Raw genomic sequence first — 23,793 nt, 5'->3', positions numbered from 1 at the left:
TATGTTTGTGCTGAGAAAAGTTTTAGAATTCTTTTGGAGGGTTGGAGAAAGACACAGGATGGATACAAAGAAAACTAAGCAGATTATTTTCTTAAGGCAATTATAAACTCCAGGAAAAACAAAAGGTTGTGTCAGAAAGGAAATGAAGTCATACCATACTACACTGGGTAGAGGTAAACAGTATTTACAAGGCCAGAATCACATAAACACAATGTTCATTTTGCCAAACATTTGGATCAATAGATCAAGAGGATGTGGGATGTCTATATATGGAAGTGGTGTTAGGTTTTCAATTGTCGTTTTCCATGAGAGGTCAATGGTTAATGTCTAAAATAGGAAATCAAGAAAGAACAGGGTGAGCATATTATTTAGAAATACAGAGGTTTATATGAGAAGAAAGGGCTAAAAGAGTAGAAAGAAAAGGTAGTTTCTTCTAGAAGGTACTAATGTCCAGATTTAAGGTGCCCATCAAGTACCCAGGACAATAAATTTCAAAATGATGAATATTGATGTGACTCCCCACTGGGAGTTGGAGTCAGTGCTGAAGAGGCGGGTAGAGCACAGCTGCTCTTTACTATAAACCTTGTGTTAGAGTTTAACTCTTTATGTACCTCTGCACAAATAGAAATTAAACTTAATGAGTAACAAAAGGATCGTTTTCTATGGGTAAAAAGAGGGATAAGAGGAATTGACGGGTATATACATCGGCAAAGCAAGGGGTGGTGGTAGGGTGCTCAGCTTTCAAGCACAGCTGGATTTAGCAGCTCAAGTGACGTCACCAAGGGCTAGAGCAGCCAACTCAACCCACTTTGGGACGATCTCAGTTTTAGCACAGGGATGTCCACATTCCAGGGAAAGCTGTCTGTCCCAAGGACACCAGCACGGTTGGTCACCTTAGCAAGAGCCCAGTTTTTCTGTCTCTCTTCTCTGCCTTCCTCGGGGTCAGCATCTCGCTCAGATTCCCCAAGGTGGCCCCTCGAACATTTGTGTGGTCATCCCATGCCAGGGGCCCACCACTGTTAACTTCATTGTTTTTCTAAAAAAACCCTCTTACTCCAATTTTATTTTAAATCTTCCTATTTTTTCATGTGTTTAAGTTTTTTGTTAAGCCTCCCACAAAACGTTTTTGGGAAGCAGTGCATCTATAAATCCTAAATAAATAATCACTCTCCTTCCCACAGCTGTCCTGGCGAGAGCAGCGTTCCCGGCAGAGCTGCCAGCCTTCCCGATGGGTCAGGACTGATGGAGCAAGTGAATTCTTTAGCCTGAATGATCGGGTTTGTTCCTCTAGACTGGTCAGTGAGCAGGACATTGCCAAGTCCCCTCTTCCTGCTGTGCCTGGTAAATGACCAAGGAGGTCACTTGTTTTGGTTTTAATTCACCCACATACAGGTTTGGGCAATAAGCTGTCTCCCCGGATTCTGGTTCAAGTTCTCACATGGTGGCCCCCACATTTGTGACGTTCAAGGCTTGGGGCAGACGCCAAAAGGAAGAAGAAACAATCTTTGGTCTGTGGGAGTAGAATCATCTTGGTCTCCCCTTTCTTGGGCAGGGCGAGTGCCTTCACGGGTGGAATAGTGCCGGGAATGGGAGCAGGGTTTGGAGCAGGACAAGCCTGAGTTCAAATCTCTGCCCTTAGCTGTGTGACAGTGGCAAGTCACTTAGTATCTCTGGGCCAGAATCCTTTTCTCTAGTCCCCAAAGTGCAGGGACCGTCACAGCACCTCCCTTACAGCATGGACTGGAACAGTGGGTGCAATTGCCCAGACCAGCTCCTGGCTCACAGGAGGTTTGCAGTTCACGAAGCAGCAGCTAGGAGAGACCTTTTCTCTTTTCCATCCCTGGTCCTGCCCCTGCCCTTAAATACTTTTGAGTGACTGTGAATCCCCCTCAAAAAATTAATTCAAACTAGCAAACTCAAAATTCAATTGAATGGCTCACCAGCATCCGTAAAGTGAAAACAAACAAAAAAACCCAGATATATCAAATGTAGGCGAGGATGGGGACTTCCCTGGTGGTGCAGGGGTTAAGAATCCGCCTGCCAATGCAGGGGACATGGGTTCGAGCCCTGGTCCGGGAAGATCCCACATGCCATGGAGCAACTAAGCCCATGAGCCACAACTACTAAGCCCTCATGCCACAACTACTGAAGCCCACATACCTAGAGCCCATGCTCCACAACAAGAGAAGCCACTGCAATGAGAAGCCTGCACACCACAATGAAGAGTAGTCCCCGCTCACCGCAACTAGAGAAAGCCCGTGTGTAGCAACAAAGACCCAACGCAGCCAAAAAAAAAAAAAAAAAAATGTTGGTGAGGATGTAGCTTCAATCACCTTGGAAAGCAGTCTGGAAGAATAAGCTAGAACAGACATTTCACAGATCCTGTGACCCAGCTCCACTAGTCCATTCCTAGGAGGAAACCCAGCAGAGACATGCATGGACATATGCAAGAGTGTTCACAGCAGCATTTTCTTATTAGACAGAAACTACCAAATGCCCATCAACAGTAGAACGAAAAAACAAATTTGCTATGTTCACATAATGGAATATTATACAGCAATGAAGAGGAAACAAACTACAACTAAACACAGCAAGATGGGTAAGTCTTATACTGTTTTGTTTGTATAACTTGCTAAAATAGGCAAAACCAACCTATGGAGTGAGAGTTGCATGCAGTGGTTACTCTGGGGGGCAGGGGTGATGACTAGAAGGGCAACTCTGGGGACCATGATGCTATTTTTTGATTTATTCCAGGTGCAGAAACTGTCACTCTGTGTTCACATTTTGCACATCCTGCATATATATCATAGTTCAGTATAAAACTGAAAGTAATTACAGTCACATAATCTTGATCGTGTTTCCCGCATCTAAGGGCTGTGGGGACCAGGCTGACGGTGGCTCACCAGCATCCTGTTTCAGCTGAAATGTCACCTCCTCTGAAAACCTGTCCCAAAGCGGCCATTGGCACCACCACAGCCCTGTGAATTCTCTACTGACCCTGTCACTGTCTCTCTCAAGGCTGCTTTCTCTGGCTGGTGGATGGTCACTTGCCGGTCTGGTGCCGATGGTTGATGGTGTCGTGCCTGCCTCGCCTCCCAGCCTGTGAGTGCAGGAGAGCGGGATCCTGTCCATCTTCCTCCTGCTCTATGTCATTTCCGGAACAGCGGCTGGCACAGAGGCAGAGCTGCAGGAGCCTTTGTGAGTGTTAGATGCTGAACGGACTAGTCAGATATCCGTCCACAGAACAGAGGAATGGAACGTGCGTCATGGTTACATCCAGTGAGGGGGAGAACATTGGATGGATGGGTCATTTGTTACCTTTTCCCATGTGCTGTTCTTTATTTACAAATCTCTGATCAGGAATGACCAATGTTAGCCAAAGCAGCATTCTGAGGATGAGCCATAGGCGGCCAGAGACAGGCTTAAGGAATGACGCTGAAGACAACCACCCCGAAGCCGATGGTGGGGACGGAAGGTCACGGCTGGGAAAAGGCTGGGAAGAAATGCTGCCCAGATGAGTCTGCCCCGCACCCCACTGCTCACAGGCCCCGCCTGGCTGAGGACACACGGGCAGGAGCAGCAGCAGGTCTGCGCACACATGTGACTCCCGGCGGGTGTCATGAACCAGGCGTGCCAGGCTGTGCCACCACCGTCACGCCCGCGCACACAGGCCTCCAGCCTGCCGGACTATTTATACCCCTGGAATGTCACCAGGCCGCCAGGAAGCAAAGACCCTTGTAATGCATCAAGGCCACGGCCGCCGCCCAGTCTCAGCCCAGGGCATCTGAGAAGCCCCACTTGGTGTTATCAGCAGACCCCTCTGAAGATAAGGAGCCTCCGCTTGGCCCACTAATGGTGTTATTTTAGGGACCACTCAGAAGGACAGGATGAGATAGAGGCCCGGGTCATCTGTCATCCTTCCCTTCATCAACACTCGAAACAAGAATGGAACAAAGACCAGTGCTTGTTTGGAGAGCTGGAGAGGCCACCGAGCCAGAAATCATCCTCCCCAAAGACACCCGGGAAGGAATTTGCTCAGAGCGACTCTCCATCCCCCTCAGAGCACCTCTGGGCGGCCCACCCACTCCCAGGCCAAGTGGGTTGCCAGGTGGAGGCGCAAAGCCGTTGCTCCCCAACTCTGGGCTGGACAAAAAGGGTAAGATGATTTCTGCTAAGACGTCCTGAAATAGAGAGATCTGGATCTGGATTTGGTTAGGAAGGGTCAGAGCTCAGATATGCAGTTTCTCTGTTGGCTTTAGCAACTGAAACCATTTTTATCCAGCATTTCTATAGCGTGATTAGGTTCTATGTGCACCATCAAGGGTCAAGGGCAAGGATGTGGGCCTCTGAGCAAATGGTGGCCACGTCTCCCCGCCCCACCCCGCCCCTCCCGCCGGACCTCCACCTTCACCGCCACCATCCCAGACCCCCACCCCAGCTCACACGCACAAACTTTTCTCGGGAATTATTCAGTCTGTTGCTCAGCGGCTTGTTTGTGCCATTAAATAATGACATGAGTTTGGGAGAACATGGATCTCAGGCCAGAGTCATCATTCCTAAACTCCCCCAGCCCCTTCCTTTCCTAGAGCAGGAAAAGCAGAAAAGACCACAGGGTTTGGGATGCAACTCAGAGGGTCACTTCACGGCTCCATTAAAGCACACTCCTGGGTACACAGATGATCCCGAAACGCTCCCAGATGCCAACGGGGCCAATCAGGTGGAGCCAGCAGACACCCCGATCTAACCTTGATCTGAAAGGGCGAGGCCTGTGGGGCCAGGGTTAAAGCCCTCTCCAAGGCCCTTCAGCTACCAGGAGCAGAGCCCAAGCCTCCTGATTCCGGGCTTGTTAATAGCAATACAGGCATTTATTCATCAAACCGTGTCAAGGAAGCCCCGCTGTGCGCCAAGACTTGGGTTGGGCATGGGGACACCACAGCGACCAACAGAGACAAAATCCCTTGTCCTCTGGAGACCAAGACAGACAACAGCCACATAAATAAGTAAAAACATTCAGTTTGTCAGGTGGCAATGAGCTTTACGGAGGGAAAGCAAGCAAGGAAGAAGACAGGGAGGGTGCGATGGGGGTGGAGTCACCAGCAGGCAGCAAAGGAAGGCTCTGACGAGGTGACTTGGGGGAAAAGATCAGAGCTTAGGGAACAGCCTGCAGCCATCTGGAGGAACTGCATTCCTGGCTGGGGGGCGCGGCAAGTGCAAAGGCCCTGAGGCAGGAGCGCACACCTGGGATGTGGAGACCAGCAAGGGGGGTGCTGCAGCTGGAACAGAGTGTGTGAGGGGAGGGGTGGTAGAGTGGGGTGATGGAAGCTGATGCTGGCCCCCCCAAAGATGGCCATGTCCTAATCCCTGGAACCTGCGAATGTTACCTTACAGAAGGTGACGTACGTTGGTCTGTATCAACCATTTTCATTCACAACACTTCTGGCACCAAATATTGGCGGGGTGGGGGGTGGTTTCTCCCCACACCAACCAGTTCTCCAAATCTCTGGATACCAACTGGGTGTCCTACAATTCAATTCAGTTCTGACACTATCCTCCTGTAGTTAGCACAGACCCTGAGTTTAAGGGCTCAGGCACCAATTGCAAATCCCAGGTGGTCACCTGCACTTTTGGGGTTTCCACACACCCCTCCTCAGGTTTGATAATTTGCTAGAACAGCTTACAGAACTCAAGAAGTCACTTTACTTACTGTTACCCGTTTATTATAAAGGATACAACTCAGGATCGGCCACGTGAAAGAGATGCTCAGGGAAAAGTGCAGTGGGAGAAGGAGCCCGCGGCCCCCAGGCCTTCCCAACCGCCACCGTCCCTCACCTCCATGCGGTCACCAACCTGGAAGCTCTCCAAACCCTCCTTCAGGTCAGGGGTGGGCCTGAAGGTTTCGACCCTCCAATCACAGAGTTTCTTGGCTCAGTCAAGAGTCACCTCATTAGCATAAACTCAGGTAGGGTTGAAAGGAGCTAGTTATGAAAACTAGACAGTCCTAAAACTCCTATTCTTCCCAGCACTCAGGAAATTCCAAGGCGTCTAGCAGCTCTGTGCCAGGAATCAGAGACCAAAGACCAAATATTTATTTTTTATCATGTCCCGCCTTGCAAAAGGGACTTTGCAGATGGGATTGAGGATGTTGAGATGGGGAGATTTTCCTGGGTTGTGTGGGGGAGCCCGATGTAACCACAGGGTCCCTGGAAGACAGAGGAGGAGGGCTGGACAGAGGGATGTGAAGAGACCTAAAGATGCTCCCCTGCGGGCCTTGGAGATGGTGAAGGGGCCAGCCCTCTTTAGACTTCAGACCTCTAGAACTATAAATTTGTGTTGCTTTAAGGCACTAAGTTTGTGGTACACTCAGCCCTCTGTATCCATGGGTTCAACCAGCCACAGATCAAAAATAGTCGGAAAAAAATTCCAGAAAGTTCCAAAAAGCAAAACTTGAACTTGCTGGATGCGGATAGCATGTACATTGTATTAGGTATTTTAAGTAATCTAGAGATGATTTAAAGTGTACGGAGGATGTGTGCAGGTTACACGCAAATACAGAGAGGGGTCCTGGACCCAATCCCCTGTAGAAAATGAGGCACGGCTGTAGTTTGTTACCGCGGTCACTGGTTACGGGGAACTTGGTCGGGGGCGAGGGTCAGATCCTGTAGGTTCTTTTTGGTTCTTTTACTCTGAGCAGGGTGGGAGCCCGCGGGGGACTTTGAGCAGAGAATCCTTGTTTAACAGCATCACTCTGGCTGCCAAGGTGTGCTCTGCTTACATCATCTCATTTAATGCTCCCAACAACCCTAAGAGGTTATTATTGTTGTGCCCACTTTATAGAAGAGAAAACTGAGGCTTGCGGAGCTATGCCGTGTGCCCAAGGTCAATCAGCTCATAAGAGGCTCCAAGTTCATTCTTTAATGGGGCATACAAGGTTCTTTGTTTAGTGGCCCCGCTCGCTGTAGGAGTTTCCCCTCAACTGTCCCTAAAATAAACGCCCAGCTCTCTTCCCTCCCCCGTCACTGTCTCCTGCAGTTGCCTTTCCCAAGAGGCAGACACCACCAGAGGTCAGACTCCTGAGCGCCAATCCAGGGGCTGGACATCACTGGGGGGGTCGGGGGGGGTGGTCTCTAGGAGGCCGGATGTGGGTGCTCCAACCCCATTTCCTTCCCTTCCTCAGCTGTGAGTTCTTAAGTAAGTGGACCCCACCCCTCAAAATCTCCCCATAGCTCCCAGGCTTCCGTTGGCTTGATTTCAGTTTCCGTAATTCGGTGGTTCTCAACTGGGAGCGATTGTGCCTCTCAGGGGACATTTAGCAATATCTGGGGACATTAGTGGTTGTCACAAGAGGGGGATGCTACTGGAGGCTAGAGGGTGGCGGTCTACAATGCACAGGACGGCCCAACGGCAGAGAATGCCCGGCCCCAAACGCCGGTGGTGCCAAGGCTGAGAACCCCCTCACTTAGCCTCTTCCCATCACAGGTCTCCCGCTGGCCTTGGCTTTCTCCCCTGGGGTCTGTCCTCAGCTCCGTGGGCTCAGGGCCTCCTACCTGGGGTTTCTGCACACTTGGACCGCACACCTGGCTAACATCTCTTCGGCTGGTGCTAATCCTCCCCCCAGTGCTGGCCAGCGTCTGGTCTCTCCCTTGACCGTGCATTTGCTCGCCAGCTCTCTTTGCCATTGCACGCATGCGCCATCCAAGAGAGGGGGGCCTCATCCCCCCACCCCCGTTCACAGCATACCCTCGGTGCCCAGAACACTGTCCGCAGCCCGTATATGTCCCACATGTCCTTGTTGAACAGGGAATGCAGCAGAGGACGTATCGGACCCTGGGCCTGACACCAAAGTTCTTGTTCTGTCCACTGGGCACAGGACTGGCTACAGAAGCTTCAGGACCTGGAGGAAACGCAGGGCCTTCTGGAGCACAGAGCCCCGGGTGACTGCCCAGGCCACATGCCCTCGTGGCGGGGGGGCGGGGGCGGGTAGCTGGCACCATTTTACAGCACTGGCTGCTGATGCTGGGACATGACTTGTGGCCACACTGCAGTGCTCACAGCACTAAAGTAGGACCAGCCCAGGGCCTGCGTTCGTAGAGTGGGGGGCTTGAGACCCTGCCCCACTCGGCCACCTCCTCCGTCACCAGAGAGCCGTGGCTGGGAGAGAGCTGTGGTGGGAAGGACTGAGTGCCAGGGAAGGCAGCGCTGTCCTCCTGGGCCAGGTGCACTTTGTCTTTGTCCCAACAGCTGTCGCAAATCCATAGTCTTTGGAGAGTTCTGTGTTTTTCCTCTTCTATTTTTATTTCCTCAAATCTAAGACCAAGAGAGGCTGGGGCCAGAGTCTCGAAGGGGTCTGAGCCAGGAGGACCCGATCCACAGGCAGCAGGGAAGCATGTCTAGGTCACGGTCAGTATCCCTAGAAGGGGTGGACGGGCTCCAACCTGAGTGCAGGGCTGGGGCCCCGAGAAGGACTGGGTCCTGGGAGGGAGGGTAGGAAGTTGCCCAAGGTCCCACAGCTAACAAAATAAGTTAGTTAGGCTTTGAGCTGGCGCTGATCCCAGGCCCCTTTGCCCAGCATGCGCTCCCTCTGTGGCACGAGGATTCACCTCCATCTCAAATAAATATGTGTAAGAGGGCGGCAGAGGTCTTCTCCCAGGGGAAGCGAGCGTGCTCTCAGCTGCCTCCGTGTGTGACCTTGACCGGGTGCCACTTCCCATCCCAAACACCAGGTAGAGGGGTTTGAGTGCTCACCCCACCTCCAGCCTCTGCAGATGGGAGACGGGGAAGGCTTATCTGGGGCAGGAAGACTAAAATGCCACGTCCTCCTTGAAGCCCTCCCTTATTCCCTTACCCACCCCCCAGCTCTTCCCATCAAGGCCTCTCCTGCTCTTAGCACGTCCCCTGACCCCACTGCAAAGTCCCTCTGGGGCCCTCAAAGCCTTTGCCTCGCTGACTTCATTCCTGCCTGACTCACTCTGCTCTGGCCACAAGGGCGGGCTTCCTTGCTGTTCCTCCAACCTGGCAAGCAAGTCCCACCTCAGGGCCTTTGCACATGCAAATCCTTCAGGCAGAAATGCTCTTCCCCATGGGGACCCCTATCGCTCCCCACTCAGAGCCCTTCCCTGACCATGCTTTCCAAGAGCCTCTCTGCGGACACCACCCACCCTTCCCTGGCTCACTCTTTCTTCCCAGCACTCATCACTAAATGGGTCACCCCTAGTCGGCTTGTCCATCAGGCACAGCAGACACCGTGCTCGGGAACCACGGTCCTTTTAGGAGCCCACAAAAAATATTTTAATATCTTTTGAAATAAGAAGATAAAAAAATATGATGAAGCCTGGTTAATATTCATCTCTATACCAATGCAATCATGAAGGAAAATCTGTATTATTTTATATGGAGGAAGAAGCCCACGCAGCTGTGGTGTGGTACCAGATACTACTTGTTTCCTGTGCCCTTGAACATGTGCTTCCCTGAGCGGATGCTTTGCTCCTGTATCTCTGGCGCCCACAGCCTGGCACACAGAGGACGCACAAGGAACTAGTGAATGGGCAAATGAATGAATGAAGGCTTCTGGCCAAAGAGGAAGCCTGTGCAGCCCTCAGAGACACCTTTGCACCTGCGAAGGTCACTGTGGTTCAGCCATCCTTGTTTATGGTCTGCCCACTCCTCCAGAGCTGACACGGCCCGGCACTCTGTGCTGCACCTGGCTGCAGCATAACTAGGTGAAGGCTCAGAATTGGGGGGAAGCTGGGCTGGGCTTCCAAGCCCCTTTCTAGTCGTGGCATGAGACAAGGAGCTGCAGTGCTCACACAGCAGCACGGACGGCAGCCAGGGGCATTGTGAGGGCCGACAATGCTCTACGAGGTCCCCAAACTCTGCAGCAGGAAAGTGGGGGCAAGGCCTCAGGAGCGGAATGTGTAGCTTCATGAGAGTGGGCTGAATGGTGGTGCCCCAAAAGATATGTCCACATCCTAATCCCTGGTACCTGGGAATGTGAACTTATTTGGAAAAAAGGTCTTTGCAGATGTAATTAAGGATCTCAAGGTGAGGAGATCATCCTGGATTATCTGGGTGAACCCTAAATCTAGGGACAAGTGTCCTTTTAAGAGACATGCAGAGGAAGGACATAGAAAAATGGAGAAGCCATGTGAAGGCAGTGGCAGAGATTGGAGAGGTGCAGCCACAAGCCAAGGCTGCCAGCAGCCACCAAAGGATGGAAGAGACATGGAAGGTCCCTCCCCTGAAGCATCTGTAGGAAGTATGGCACCAATGACACCTTGAGTTTGGACTTACAGCCTCCAGAACTGTGAGGATAAATTTCTAGTTTTTTTAAATCACTAGTTTGTACTTTGTGATGGCAGCCTCAGGAAATTAATACACTCAGCTTCTCCAAAAGATCTGGACAGAGAGAAGGACTCAGATTGTACATGTGAGAATTTTCCAAGCAGATGGCCCCAGTGACCACTGCTGACCCTCCCAGGCTCCCAGCAAGGTCCACACACTACCGTCACCAAGCAATGAGGCAGAAATCAGAGGTCAGGCAAGCTATACTGTACAGCAGGCAGGGCTGGCGGGCCCAGCCAGTGGGGAAGCTACAAGTTCGGCAACACACTCACAGATGAAGGCCCTCGAGCTGCTTGGAAGCAGGAGGGAGACCAAAAGCCTGAGCCTGTGGTCCAGGAACTTGGCATGGATTCAGGGATGGACGTAGGGAATTGGGGAAGGTCGTTTGGAGAGGAAGGGCTGGGGGCCAGGCATCCCCACATTTCGTGAGCAGACCCAGGAGACTCTAACTCAGGGGAGCGTGGGATCGAGCCCAGGCTTTGGGTCCCAGTTCCAGCCCCAGCAATTATTAGCCGGTGACGTTGAGTAAATTCCTTCACTTCTTCAGGCCCTCTCAGCACGGCCAGCAATGACGTCAGACCAAGTGGTGGGAGCCGTGGTCCCTGACAGAGGTGCTCTGTGAGTGGGACAGGGAGAAGAGGCACCCACGCAAAATGCTCCAAGGTAACAGTGAGCGAGAGAGGTGGGAACCAGGAGAGGGCAGGTGAAGGCCAAAGGCCAAAGGCCACCTGCGGTGCTGCAGCCACAGACACGCCTGCCTACAGGGGTCCAGCTGGAAAGGGGAAAGTAAGCCAGACATGAACAAAAGGCTTCTCCTCTTCCCCCAGAGTGTGTGGCTCTTTCAGTCCATCCTTTACTTTCCTACTCTTAATAGAGACATGGGTACAAATCAATAAATACCTACAAGTTTTAAAACAGCAACTGACATTCGCACCTTCATGAGACAGACAATAGGGAGCAGTGGAGACTGTGGCAACAACTGCTCTCTGGCTCCAGCCGGGAGCTGCCATGCAGGAATGGGGCCCAGGGTGGCCAGATCTGCAGACTGCTCAAGGGAAGGCAGAATCTGAGGGTTTTTTTCACCCCAATCTTCTGAGTTTCAAAAATGTGTTGGCAACAAATTCAACCATGCAGGAGGAATAAGATACGTCTGCAGGCTGCATCTGGCCCTCTGGTTTGCAGCTCTGGTCTTCAGCCTGGAAACAGAACAAAAGCTAGATCACGCATCAGGACAATGACAGGAGGGTTTGGAAATCACAGGGGCTGGAACTTGTTAGAAGCGGCTGCTTCATTTGAGGCAACAAGGCAAGAGCGAGCAGCCGGCCAGGGAATGGGCCCAGATCCTAACAACCATCGGGTGACCTCGGCGTGCGCTTCAAAGCGGAAAGGGACCCAAGACGCTGCTCCATGCTGCACGGCTGCGTGCTGCTGCATGCACAGCGGGCCCCTGGCTACCTTCACCAGGCCCGCTGTGGGCCATCTATGGCTCAAGCCGGGAGCCAGCAGCAGCCCCCAAGCTGCTGAAATAATCTGCACTGGACAGTGTTGGCTCCGGGGTCTGTGCCACTTTAAAGTTTTGGGTGTACACTCCCCCTACCCCCACTACTATTTCTTTTTCTTTCTTGTGCCTCTGTTTTATTGGGATGACTAAATCTTTCAACTATGTTAGCAGTAAACACAGCTAATTTACCCCCTGCCTCTTTGAAACAGCTGCTGACAGCTGCACTGTAATTCAATCAAGGATCTTTGTAGTTGAGCCTACCAAATTCACATTTGTTGTTTGGTTCCATCTCTCCTGCCCGGAGCCCCACGCAGCTGCATCAAATATTGACGAGCGTCCCTCTCTCCCCAGGGCCTGAATGATAAACAGCGTGTTAACGGTGGAGGCCAAGGCAAAGAGTTCTCAGCACACCAAGGGAACTCCAATATCCAGGCGCTGAGAGAAAAAACAACACAGACATACACAGGCCCAAAACCAGAACCCTTTTTATTTTGTCTATTTATACAGCATTTTCTCTGAGGACTGCTCTATGCAATGGCTGAAGGTACATCGGTCTGACCATTAATAAATAGTCTTAAATAAGAAAATAAACAGGTTGGAGGGAAGCGAGTAAGCTCATCGTCCTGAACAAGAGATCGGAGAGGGTCTAAAATGAGCTTCAGACGGACATAAATAATTTCTTTGTTTAGTAACAACTATTTACATGCTTCAGTGTACAAATGATGCTAGCCAGATGTCGGCTGGGGTTTATGTGGTGACATAACTTGCACCAAGAGGGAATCACAGCAAAATCCCCAGATCTGTCAACAGACAAAACAAAATGTAACAAAAACACCGACTCTTCCCCACTGACCAGGCAGAGTGAAGGCTGCAGCCCAAGCTACTGAAGAAGAAAACATAAAAGAAAATGAAAGCAGGGTCCCTGTGTTTCCAGGAACCAACTTAATCAACATGGAGAAGGAGTTTCCCACTAGACCAGATCCCAGGGGCCACAGGCCTCACCGGCAAAACCCTGTTCTTTGTTCACAGAGAGCCTGGTCGTCTCCAAGGCTGCACTGCAGCTGGAGGCTGGATGCACACCATTTAGGGGACCCACCAGCTAAGGCAAGGGAGGCTCATGCCCAGAGCCACGTCAGAAATGGCACCTTCGAGTCAGGACACTCTCCCGACAGCTTCTGGAGCGTTCTGTTTGAGATTCACATCTGCACACCCTGCATCCAGCAGACCTCCCACTGTGTCACCTTTCCCTTACTTCAAGGGGCCGATTCTTGCGCAGAGTCCTCAAAAAGGGGTCTGAGAACGAAAAGAGGTGACCACGGAGGCCCTCATCAGAGCCCAGACTCCAGGACGCTGCTATCGATGACCAAGGGAGGAGCTGGCTTGGGGGGCTGACGGTCCCCCTGCCCACCCACCCCTGTTGAAGGCTAGCGTGCTTCTGAAAGTAGGGCTATGGTGGCCGGAACTCAGGATCAAGCTGCAAGTTCTGTCCTGAGCTGTCCGCCTCCATCTGCCAACCCTCACTGACTTCCTACCATGGGGAGTGTTGGAAAACCAATTCCAGGCGTCTGCCGGTGCTTCACATGCCTGTTTTAATTTCTGCCACCACGCACTCGGCTGAATGATGGAACCTATTTATTCTTCAAGGTCAACTCCAAGCAGAAAATCTCCCCTCTCCCCTGCTGGCCAAATCTTGGCTTCTGGGTGAGTTTAGGTAAACAGTGGGCCTCGGCAAGCCTCAGAATGAAACCGGAATGGCACGGAGAGGGGGCCTCCCCTCCCTCCGCCGGCCACAGCTTCTGTTTATGAAATCAGAGTAAACCAAGAAATGGGGATAAATTGTTTAGGAAAATATATCTCTACCATCCTAACCATTTTCATTCATTCGTTTTATTGTGACATTTATTACAGGGACTTCCGCGTCAGTCTCCCTCTCGCACAGAGACGAACGTGCCCACCCCTGGCCGCGGCCCCTTCCCCCCGCTGCTGGTGGCCGGGCTGAAGGGTGTCACCATTACCCCTGGGAATGAATCGGTGCACAGCTGAGACTTCACAGCCAGCAATCGGGGCAATTTTTCTTGATATGTGTTTTCCCTGTTAGGTTTTGCCTGCAGCAGCTTGTAGGATCTTGTCTGTAGGATGCCAACGAAAAACGGATCAAAAGCCATCTGCCTCTCAAATTCCTTAACACTCCTACAGCGCTGCAGCTGGAGAGGGGGACGGGAAGGCCTCGCGAAAGGCAGCTGGTCTGCGGGCTCCTCGTCGAGGTGGTGGGAGACGCTGGGCGGTGCGAGGCCCAGGATCTGGAAAAACGTGGCCCCGAAGCGTCTGACTTCCAGGAGGGGCTAGTGGCAACCACAGGCCCGGACAACCATGTTTCTGTATTTCTTCAGGATGACGTTGGAACTGTCATCAAAGTAGAGCACGGAAATGGCATTGAGCTGAGTCGGAGCACAGCAAGGCTTGGGCACCGTTTCCGGGTTGATGAAGTGCACCTGGAACACACACCAAAACGGTGGCAGTGGTGAGACCCGGTGAGTCACTCCTCCCTGGCCTCAGTATTTCTAAAAGGAACAGGTACTGCTTGGACAAAAGTCCCCGCAGGTGACACTCACCCGTCACTCCCAGTTCTAAGCGCTTGATGGGTAACTAACTCAGTTCTGGGGTTATTCTTGATTCACAGACGAGAGAAGCAAAGCACAGAGGGTCATACAGCACACGGCTAGGAAGACACTTGGGGCCAGGATGGGGGGCTGTCCTGTGCACGGCAGGATGTTTGACAGCATCCCTGGGCTACACCCACTAGAAGTCGGAGGCACTCCACCCCACCCCCGCACCGTGACAACTAAAAATGTCTCCAGACATTGTCAAATATCCCCTGGGAGGCAAAACTACCCCAAGTGGAGAACCACTGGGCTAGACGAGGCTCGGCCTGCAGGCCGATCCCTGCTCCACCACCTGTTTTTATGAATAAAGTTTTATTGGCACACGGCCACGCCCATTCATCTACACAGCATCTGTGGCTGCTTCTGCTTCTGCATTACATAGCATCTATGGTAAAAAGGTACAGTACAGACTTTCAGCTCTCGAGGTTGAAAATATTTACTATCTGGCCCTTTCCAGAAAAAGGGTGCTGACCTCTGGACCAGACCTGTCCTGTCCAAGAAAAATATCATGCAAACCACATGTGTAATTTAAAATGTTCTAGTAGCTACATTTTAAAAGGTGAAAAAGAAAGAGGTGAAATTAATTTAAACAGTATATTTACTCTAACCCCAGATCTCAAAAAAGTATCATTTCCACATATACTTAGCCTAAGAAATCATTAATGAGATATTTTACATTCTTTTATACTGAGTCTTCAAAACCCAGTGTGTATTTTGTAGTTGCAAAACATCTCGATGCAGACTGGCCACGTTTCAGGTACTCAAGAGCCATACATTTCAAGTACTCAAGGGCCACCACACAAAAGTGGTCACTGTATTGGATGGTGTGAGTCGACTATATTAGACTCTTCTGCATCTTGAGCAATAAAAATGAGAGGAAAAGAATTTGGGCAAACACTTGGGTGGACGTCAGCAAGAAAGGAGAAGGTCCAGAATGTAAGAATGAAGAAAGAAGTCAGCCAGTTGCCCAGGTTTATTGTTCCTTCTGGCTCGTGGGCTCCTACGCACCTTACAGGTGGTGGGGCTTGGGGACAAACAAATTCAAACGTCGGCAGGGGCCACGCAAGTGCCACGGAGGACCAAACTGGGCCAGGAGTCAGACCATAGGGGACAGTGAGGACTGGGGCAAACCAAAGGGAGATGGACACAAGCTGCCCAAAGCCAGTGCGATCAGATGTGTTGAGTGCTCAGGACAGGCCAGCTGTCAGTCCTGTTTTGTGTTTGTGAGAAACTTCCAGGTTTCCAACACACCACGTGGGCCAACCGAAAACCCTGTGGATGACCCTCTGCCCCCAAGCCCCAGTCTATGACCTCCCACGTAGGTCAGTGCGCTTTTTAAACTGTTTTTTATGTTTAATCTCCAACCTTACAAATCTAAACCTTCCCCCATCTCCTCCACCCTTGAAGCGAATCCCAGATGTTAGCTCACTTCCTCTGTATTTCACTAGGACTCTCTAGAAAGCAAGGATTCACCTCCTTTTCAAACATGACCTTCGTTTCAGAATAATCAAAGGGCTCATTCTGATCCTAGAGCTTTCTGGTGAATTGCAGATGGAGAGGGTGTCACAGGGCGGCCAGGCTTCTGCTCCGTGGGCCACGAAGGCAGGGCTCAAAGAAGGGGGGAGGTGTGCTCCTGGCAGCCTGGGAGACACCCTCGTCACTCTGGTCCTCGGAGCAGGACAGAACCGGGGGACGCTGGCACGGGGGACAAGTTCAGGTCAAGGAACAGGCTGGGGTGACTATTCAGTTCCAGCCTGAAGACCTTCAGTCCTGAATAGGGCTTCAGAGTTTACTGCTGTGGGAGCAGGGGTCCTGGCAAAGCAATGCTTAAAAAAAGAGGCCTTCCCTCAAAGGGCAGAGCCTGATCCAAATAAACGGAACAGGGGAGCGAGAAGTAACACACGGGACAGGGACAGGGAAGAGGGAGGCAGGTTACTAAGCAAAAGAAGCACAAAGCTCTGCAACAAGCAGACCCGCGGTACAGAGGAGATGGGCCTGGGTAGTGAGCTCTCCATCACTAGAAGCATTCAAGCCAGAGAGGATGACCAGTTGTCAGGGGAGGCCCAGATAATGTTCACAGCAAGGAGGACGATAACCAACGTCTCTGAACCTCAGATTCTAAGCTAAAGAACAAAGTCTCTAACTCGTATCACTCTTGTTGTTGGTGAAGTAGTAAAAATAACATCTATTGAGTGTCCTCTGCGCTGGAGCTTTAATTGCATCATCACACTGAATCCTCCAATGACCCCGTGAAAGTTCAAAGAGCCCCACAGCTACCCCCCATCTCTCTATCCTATTATCCTGTTTGCCATCTTCCTGTCATTTCCCTCTCCCTGGAGTTCCCGCATTTGTTTACTTGACTGTTTCCTTGCCTGGAAAATGAGGCTCTGAGTGCAGGGACCACGTCTGTGATGTTCCCTGTTTGCTGTTCCCTGCAGCGTCCCCAGCTGCCAGCGCAGGGTCTACATGTAGTAGATGCTCAATAAACACCCTTGAATGGCTGAACCACAAAGTTCAAGGCTAGGAGGCAAAGCCACGAGCTGTGGGAGGGGATGAGCCCTCAAGCCTCCTCAACCTGGAGGAAGCCCAGACGTTGCAGGGCCTGTGGATGTGGATGCTGACAACCAGGAACAACGGTCGCCTGACAGAGGCAGGGCCAGGGCGACTGCCGTCAGGCACAGCGACCTTTACCCACGATACCTTTAGAAGCCCACGAAACGGTTCTAACTGCTTTTAAAATTAGGAGAAATAAATGCACTCTAGGGTTGAAGACATACACGAAGATTATAATGCATGTTATTAAATATAATTTTTAGTCTTGTTTTATGGAGGTAGGGCCCACGAAAGCAAGAGTGCCCTGGGCTCCTGAAAGCCATGACGTGGTCTTGGCCAGAGACCTGCTGTGGCCCCAGCTCGGAGGAGCACGAGGCGGGATGTGGCAGCCCTGCTCCCCCAGCTGCCCACACCCCGGCCGGCGCGCAGGCCACTCACCAGTGTCTGCACGATGGCATGGTTGGTGGCGTTCATGTAGGAGTTCAGAGGGAAGGCGCACTCCCCCTCGCAGTAGTAGGCGGCGTAGCCTTCGGGCGCTATGATCCAGTCCTGCGGGAGAGAGCGGAGGGCGAGGCGGGGGCGGGCTCAGAACCTCGTGGAAAATGGGAGCCGCAGGGTCCTGCCCTCTAGGCCGAAACATTCCTCCTGTGGGCCAGACTCCGAAGCTCCCAGAGGTCAAAGGCACGGCCCACCTCCTCCTGTGCAGCTGGGGCTCCTACAGAGGCAGCCTTTCATGGTCCCAACAGACTGCAGAGTGAGGGAAAGACCACCGGGGGCCGGGCTGAGCCCAGAATGAACACTTGCTCTTCATCGGAAGGTGGCACGGAGAGGGGTGATTAGGGTGGCATCAACCTGACCCCTACTAGGTGGTAACCCTTGGGCGGTTTGCTTTAAACACAGCCTCCAGGCCTCACTTCACCCACCCAGGAGAAAGACGACAGTATAGCCGACCCAGCACAGTGCCTGGTACACGTGTGCGACTCAGTCACGGACGCACGTGGTCGGGTTAGCACAGAAAAAACCCCTCAGGGACTCAAGTGCATGTGGGGGCTCTGTTCCAGCACTAGAACGTAAGTACGGCCTGGCACCTCTTAGACCACGGATGTTGTCCTAAGAGTGAGGACAAAATCACAGGAGGACTCCAAGTGCCCTGGGGCTGTATCTGAGGACATGATGCCCTGGGAAGAACCTGGACCCTCCCACTGAACTACAAGCTCAATGAAGGGAGAACCACAAAACCAGTGGCCCTGATGGTCTTATGACAACACCCTGTCCGGGGATACCTGGGCTCCATGAGGGCAGGCACATTGCTATGCCCAGGGCTGCACCTCTAGTGCCTAGAAAAGGGCCCAGAATGTCATAGATACTCATAAATAGTTGAGATACTCTTTTTCTAGGATTCATCCCCTGCCCTTTGCCCTGCTCCAGTCAAATGATTCCAGAGGGGCAGCCACAGTCCTAGGACATGATCCCAGCCCTAAAACAGCTGATTGGTTCAGGAACAAGCACCTGACCCGAGCTGGGCCAATCAGCACCTTCTCTGGGAATTGGAATCACAGACGAGGGAGGGAAGAGCAGACAGGGCAGAGGGTGGAAGCCCGCCCTCCAGGCAGCTGGATTCCAGCACACGGACTAGGCCACGTCTGAGAGAAGCAGCCAGTGCAGGATAGAAATGGGGTTCACGTGGAGAATGAGGTTCAGAGTCCACATCGTTTGGGTTTCTGGTTCTAGCTTGAGTCTCAACCGTGTTTCTGCTCTTGGGTTTCGTGGGGCATCCCTGGAGCCTCTAGTTAGGACGCGATACCGGAGTCTCAAGAGATGAGAAACACGGCTCACTGCACATGTGGGACCCAGCCCCACCACCGGGGGAGCCCACACTAGAGGCCTCACACATCCAGGGCCGATCCAGCCACCGCCACCCTTACCTGCCAGCCCAGGTCCCGGAAGCTGACGTACAGCTCGTGCTTCTTACAGGCCTGCCTCTGGTCGCTGCTGCTGTTTTCTGAGGAGCAGCACCGGGGAGAGGAAAAGGAAATACACACAGATTAGAGTTTCCTCAGTCTAAGACAGTGGTGTGATCCCAAGCAAACTCTGAAAGCTGGAGGGTGACCTTCCTGACACAGAAGCCGTTCAAGCACCTGTAGCCTCAAAACTCATTTCCATCCCCAGCAAACGACCTCTGTAAGGGAGGTACCAATGCCCCCGTCTCTCTTACGCAGTCTTAGCTCTCAGCTCTCTCTGGATCCTTCTGTGGACACTGTTTTCTCTTGTTTGGATGCTGACATCTGCGTGGATTCCGTGTGGGAGTCCATCTCCATCCACATCCCACACACTGGCTGCAAGAGCCTGCTCAGAGGGGCTGCTTCCACTCAACCTCACCTTGTGAGGCCCGCCCGCCTCACGATGCTCAGCCCCGTGGAGCAGGCAGAAGGAGACACGGACAGGGCCTGGGACAAAGCCCCACCATCGAGAAGAAATGAGAGGGCCAACAGTCAAGTCCCCCTGACCTTCCAGGAAAGCACAATACTGAGGTTTCTCTGAGGAACGAAAATGATGCACTGGGGTTTTCCAGAAGTATGTAAAGTTTGTAGGAACTTTGGGTTAGGAATTGAGCCCTTGTAAACATGTAGAAGTCTGTTTCTCTATCTCTCTCTTTGTGTCTATGTCTCTCTCTGTCCCTGTCTCTCTCTGACACACACACACACACACACGCACACACACACACACACAGCTGCTACTGCACAACCTTCCCTGAACCCAGAAGCTAGAGGGATTCATTTCTTTTTCTTAACCACGACCTGTCCCTCCTCCGCCAAAAACTTCCCAGGGGCTTCCTATCAGCTTTTTTGAATATCCGCAATTGTACATGTATCTTTATATCTAGAGTTCAGAACAGCAATTTTTTAAAATGTACAAACCAATGAGGAAAGGACACAATTGATTATGACAGAATTGCATGTGTCTTTCTAGGAGGGATCCTGGCTCCTAGGAGACACTCAGAACCAGTGAGAGGATCTCAGTGAGGGGGGCACAGACTCGGGGGGAGGGAGCACCCACCTTCGGGTATCTCGGGCCCTCATTACCTTGGTGCCTGGTATGTCATTCATTCATTCATTCATACAAATTGTTCATGTCTACAGGTTTGCAGATGCTGTTTTGGGCAGTGGAGCTACAAGTGTGAACAAAACAAAGCCCTGCCGCTGAGGGGCTTATCTTCCAGCGAGAGAGGCAGATAATGACCAAATGAGGAAATGCCAATGACATTCCATCTAGATGAGCACGTGGAGGAACCAAGGGAGGAGAGGGGGACAGGAAGGGCGGGCTGAGGGGTCTGTGCCATGGGCGCTAACCGAGGCCTTCCGAGGAAGTGATGTTCCTGTAAGAACCAAAGGAAGTGAGAGGGCGGGCCAGGGAGGAATCCAAGGGAGGAGATTCCAGGATGAGGACGGAGCGGGATGGAGAGGAGGGTTAGGATGTCGGCAAGGACCAGGACAGGAGTGGCGGTTGGCAGAGGGACGGGCAGCAGGCACTAGAGCCTTCCAGGAATGAGGAGGCAGCGCTGGGGTCAGCGGCTGGCAGCGTGGAGTGGGGAGGTCTGCTTCGCTGGATTGAGCTCCACGGCTGGGGGGTGGGGAGGTTAGGGAGGGTGGAGCAGGAATGCGGAGTCCTGGGCACCCCCTTCCCCACTTTGGGACCTAGCCTGAGGGCCTTGAGATAGAGAAAACCAGCTGCAGGGATAGTAGGGCTGCTGGAGGGCCAGGTGGTCACTGATATACGAAGGTCAAGGTCAAGGGAACCATCAGAGGCGAGCCCAGGAACCTCCTGGACCATTCACTGTGCCATAGGGAAGGCACAGACACTGAGCGGAAATCCAGGAAGGCCTCCACGGCTGTGGCCATGTCTGTGGCCCCAGGCGGCAACCCCACAAGGCTTCTTCCCCTCCTTCCCTGTAGGGAAGCAGAAGGTAGAGGGGAGAGGAGGGGAGCAGCTCTCAGCCCAGTGATGTTGTGTGAAGCAACCTGAACAAGACAAAGGTCTGAGCACGTTAGCCTAGGCCAGGGATGGGGCAAAGAAGCTGTGCGTGGAGGGCCAACACTGCTGGCTGTTTGTTGCCCTGAGCAAAGAAGGATCTGAAGCTCTGTGTGGGCTCAGTGAGAAGAATGTGCCAGGATTGATTAGCAATGTCTGCCATGAGCAGAGAAAGGGCGAGTAGGGACCTTACTGCCACTTTTCCCAACCCTGTCTGCAAACAAAGCAATGATACGCGGCTTCATGTTGAAGCCCAAGGCCCAACAGACCACGGGCAAGAGCAGCTCATGAAGCTAGTTGTGGGCATATCAGCATGGGGTGGGCCCTGGCCCTGCCATCAGGGACCTCAGACACCTGGGTCCTTCAGGCCTCCTTGGAATGTGGCTGCTCCAGGAAGAAGTGGTTGGAACGCCTATTTCACTCTGACCTCTTATTAGCAGAAAGACGAGGAAAGGGGAGAAAAGAGATGCTCAAGAAGTAGAATCCTAGGCCCCCTGTCCCTCCTGCCCTGCCCACCCATCCCAGGCCGCAGCAGGCAGGCAGGCAGAAGTGGAGAGGCTGCTGCTCATTCACCTCCACAAGCCCAGCCAGAGCAGCTGACAAGTCACAACCGGTGCTGGGACTCAGCTCCCACCCCCATGGGTCATCGGGTGAAAATGGCTAATGGCTAGGGAGTTGGGTCCAGTCGTGGATGAGAAGCAAGTGGAAGGGAGGCGAGGGACCCAGTTTCTCACCCCAAACCGCACGTTCTGAAGAGCAGTTGAAGGCCTTTGAGGGGTGGGGCTGACTGCAGGACGTGTCTCTGCAGCACACAAGGGCTGCCACGGGAGAGAGGATTCTACTCGTGTGGCCCTGCAGCAGGATTCCCAGCTCATCACAGGAGGCAAAGCACTTCAACCGGGCATGTGTGTACAAACACACACTCAGAGATTCCGGTTTACTAAGCCTGCAGTGGGGCCCAGGCTTTGGTATTCTTTTAAAATTAAACTTCCAGGCAGGGTTTAGGTGAACTTCCAACAGGGCCAGGAAGTAGAAATCCAGAGCAAGGAAGTAGATCCCAGGCAAGGTAGAACAGCTGCCACGTGAGATAGTGAGAGCTCTGTCCTGTGGGGTTACGTAAGTGGAGACTGATGGGGGTCTGGTGAGGATGCAGTGGGGGAAGCTGAGTGTCTAATTTTAAGATTCTGAGACCAGTCCCTCCCTTTCACTACCTCGGTTAGACCGTCACACCTGACAGACCTCCGAGCCCCGGGAGTCTCTGCGGGGATGACGTTTGCTAGCTCTTCCTGCCTGATGGATAGAGAAAAGCCTCTCACAAATCTTCCTATTCCAACCCTCCCTGAGTGCCCCACCCTGCTCCCCACCATCCTCAGAGCAGCCAGCATGAGCTTCTTATCAACCCCACCCCGAATCATAGCTGGAAACTCCGCAAAGGCTTCCAAATTTGCTTTGGATGAAATTCAAACTCAAGATGTGGCTCCCGAGAGGACACTTGACTGTGCTCACTCCCCAGCCCAGCCACATGGCCTGCCCCCCTCCACCCTCCCTCCCAGAGCTGCCATGAAAACTCCCTCCACCTGCAGGTACCACTGCCTGCAGCGCTGGCCTCCAGCCCACCCGGCCTGGCCCCTGGGGCACCAGCTCGCCTCGGAGCTCTCAGCTGGCAAGTCTTCTCTGAACCACGCCCTTCTCTGAACCACGCCCTCAAGAGTCCCTCGTCACCACGTTCCAACTCCCAGGCCTGGTGTCAGTGTGGCTGTGGATGATGGCAGCCTCCTGCCCATCCTGAATCATCTCTGCACCACAGCTGGGCTTTCACTGGTGAATCCCAGCCGCCAAGAGCCCAGCGCAGAGGAGGCTCCTCATACAAATGAAGAGATTCAGTTGGGTTTTAATTTGGGGGATCACAGATTCCCTTTGAGCAGCAGCCTAAAAAAGAATGGATGCACCTGCCAGAAAAGAATCTAAAGATTCTTTTAGATTCAAAATCTCTGCACACAAACTCTGAAGCCACACGTACCCACTAGAATCCACCCAGCAGGATGCCCGGCTCTTGAAAACGTCACCGACCACAGTAACTGTAATTTTCTTTTTCCTCGAAAAGGAAAATGAACAGAAATTTCAAAACTGTCCAGGTAAGGCAGGAGAAGCCATTGACAATATAAGTGAATTTGTGGGTGGCGGCCCCTTTCCCACCTCGCCATCTCCCTTCTACACACCCCCATGTCCCCCTTCCACGCTTCCTCCGACCAGCCCCAGGCCTCTCCCAGCTCACGATGAGCCCAGAGCCGGGACGGCTCCACGGGAAAATCGTACCAGCCATATTCAACAGGTGTTAAAATGTGCCATGAGTTTCAAATGCTTTTCACTAGAAGAAATAAAATTAAAGACGCAGCAAACTCCGCCCTTTTCCTCCTCCCCACTCCCCGGGCAGCAGCCTCCCTCCCTCCGGAGGCTGGTGTGAAGTCTTCCCTCCATTTATCTGTAGCTATTGTTTTGTCCGCTTAGAAATTTACATGATTGGCATCCTGTTATACTCATGTTTTGCTACTTGCATTTCGAAATGAATTTATGACACAATTTATACCCTGAAGATGGTGAGCTCTGGGGAGGAAGGGATTCTGTGGGTTGTGCTTCCTGCTGCCTTGGTTCCAGAACCATCTGTCAAGCACATGCGTGGATTCTGAGTCCCACCCCAGCTGGGGTCCC

The 23,793-nt window shown here is 52.4% G+C and overlaps 1 protein-coding gene across 1 annotated transcript in view; it reads right to left on the bottom strand.

Moving 5' to 3' along the window:
- Window positions 1-12,341: 12,341 nt before the first annotated feature.
- The window catches only part of BMP7 (bone morphogenetic protein 7), a 90,505-nt gene continuing 79,053 nt past the window's right edge, over window positions 12,342-23,793 (bottom strand). The window contains exons 5-7 of the mRNA XM_081257177.1: window positions 18,981-19,057; window positions 17,494-17,604; window positions 12,342-14,331 (exon numbers count right to left, since the gene is read on the bottom strand). Of these exons, the coding sequence (XP_081113303.1) occupies window positions 14,182-14,331; window positions 17,494-17,604; window positions 18,981-19,057 (338 nt within the window). The 3' untranslated portion in view covers window positions 12,342-14,181. The remainder of the gene's footprint in view (window positions 14,332-17,493; window positions 17,605-18,980; window positions 19,058-23,793) is intronic.

The sequence above is a fragment of the Mesoplodon bidens genome (assembly GCF_964165515.1).
Source record: "Mesoplodon bidens genome assembly, chromosome: 15".
Lineage (NCBI taxonomy): Eukaryota > Metazoa > Chordata > Mammalia > Artiodactyla > Ziphiidae > Mesoplodon > Mesoplodon bidens.
The sequence above is the reverse complement of the archived record's forward strand: the minus strand, read 5'-3'. Positions and strand labels throughout refer to the sequence as shown.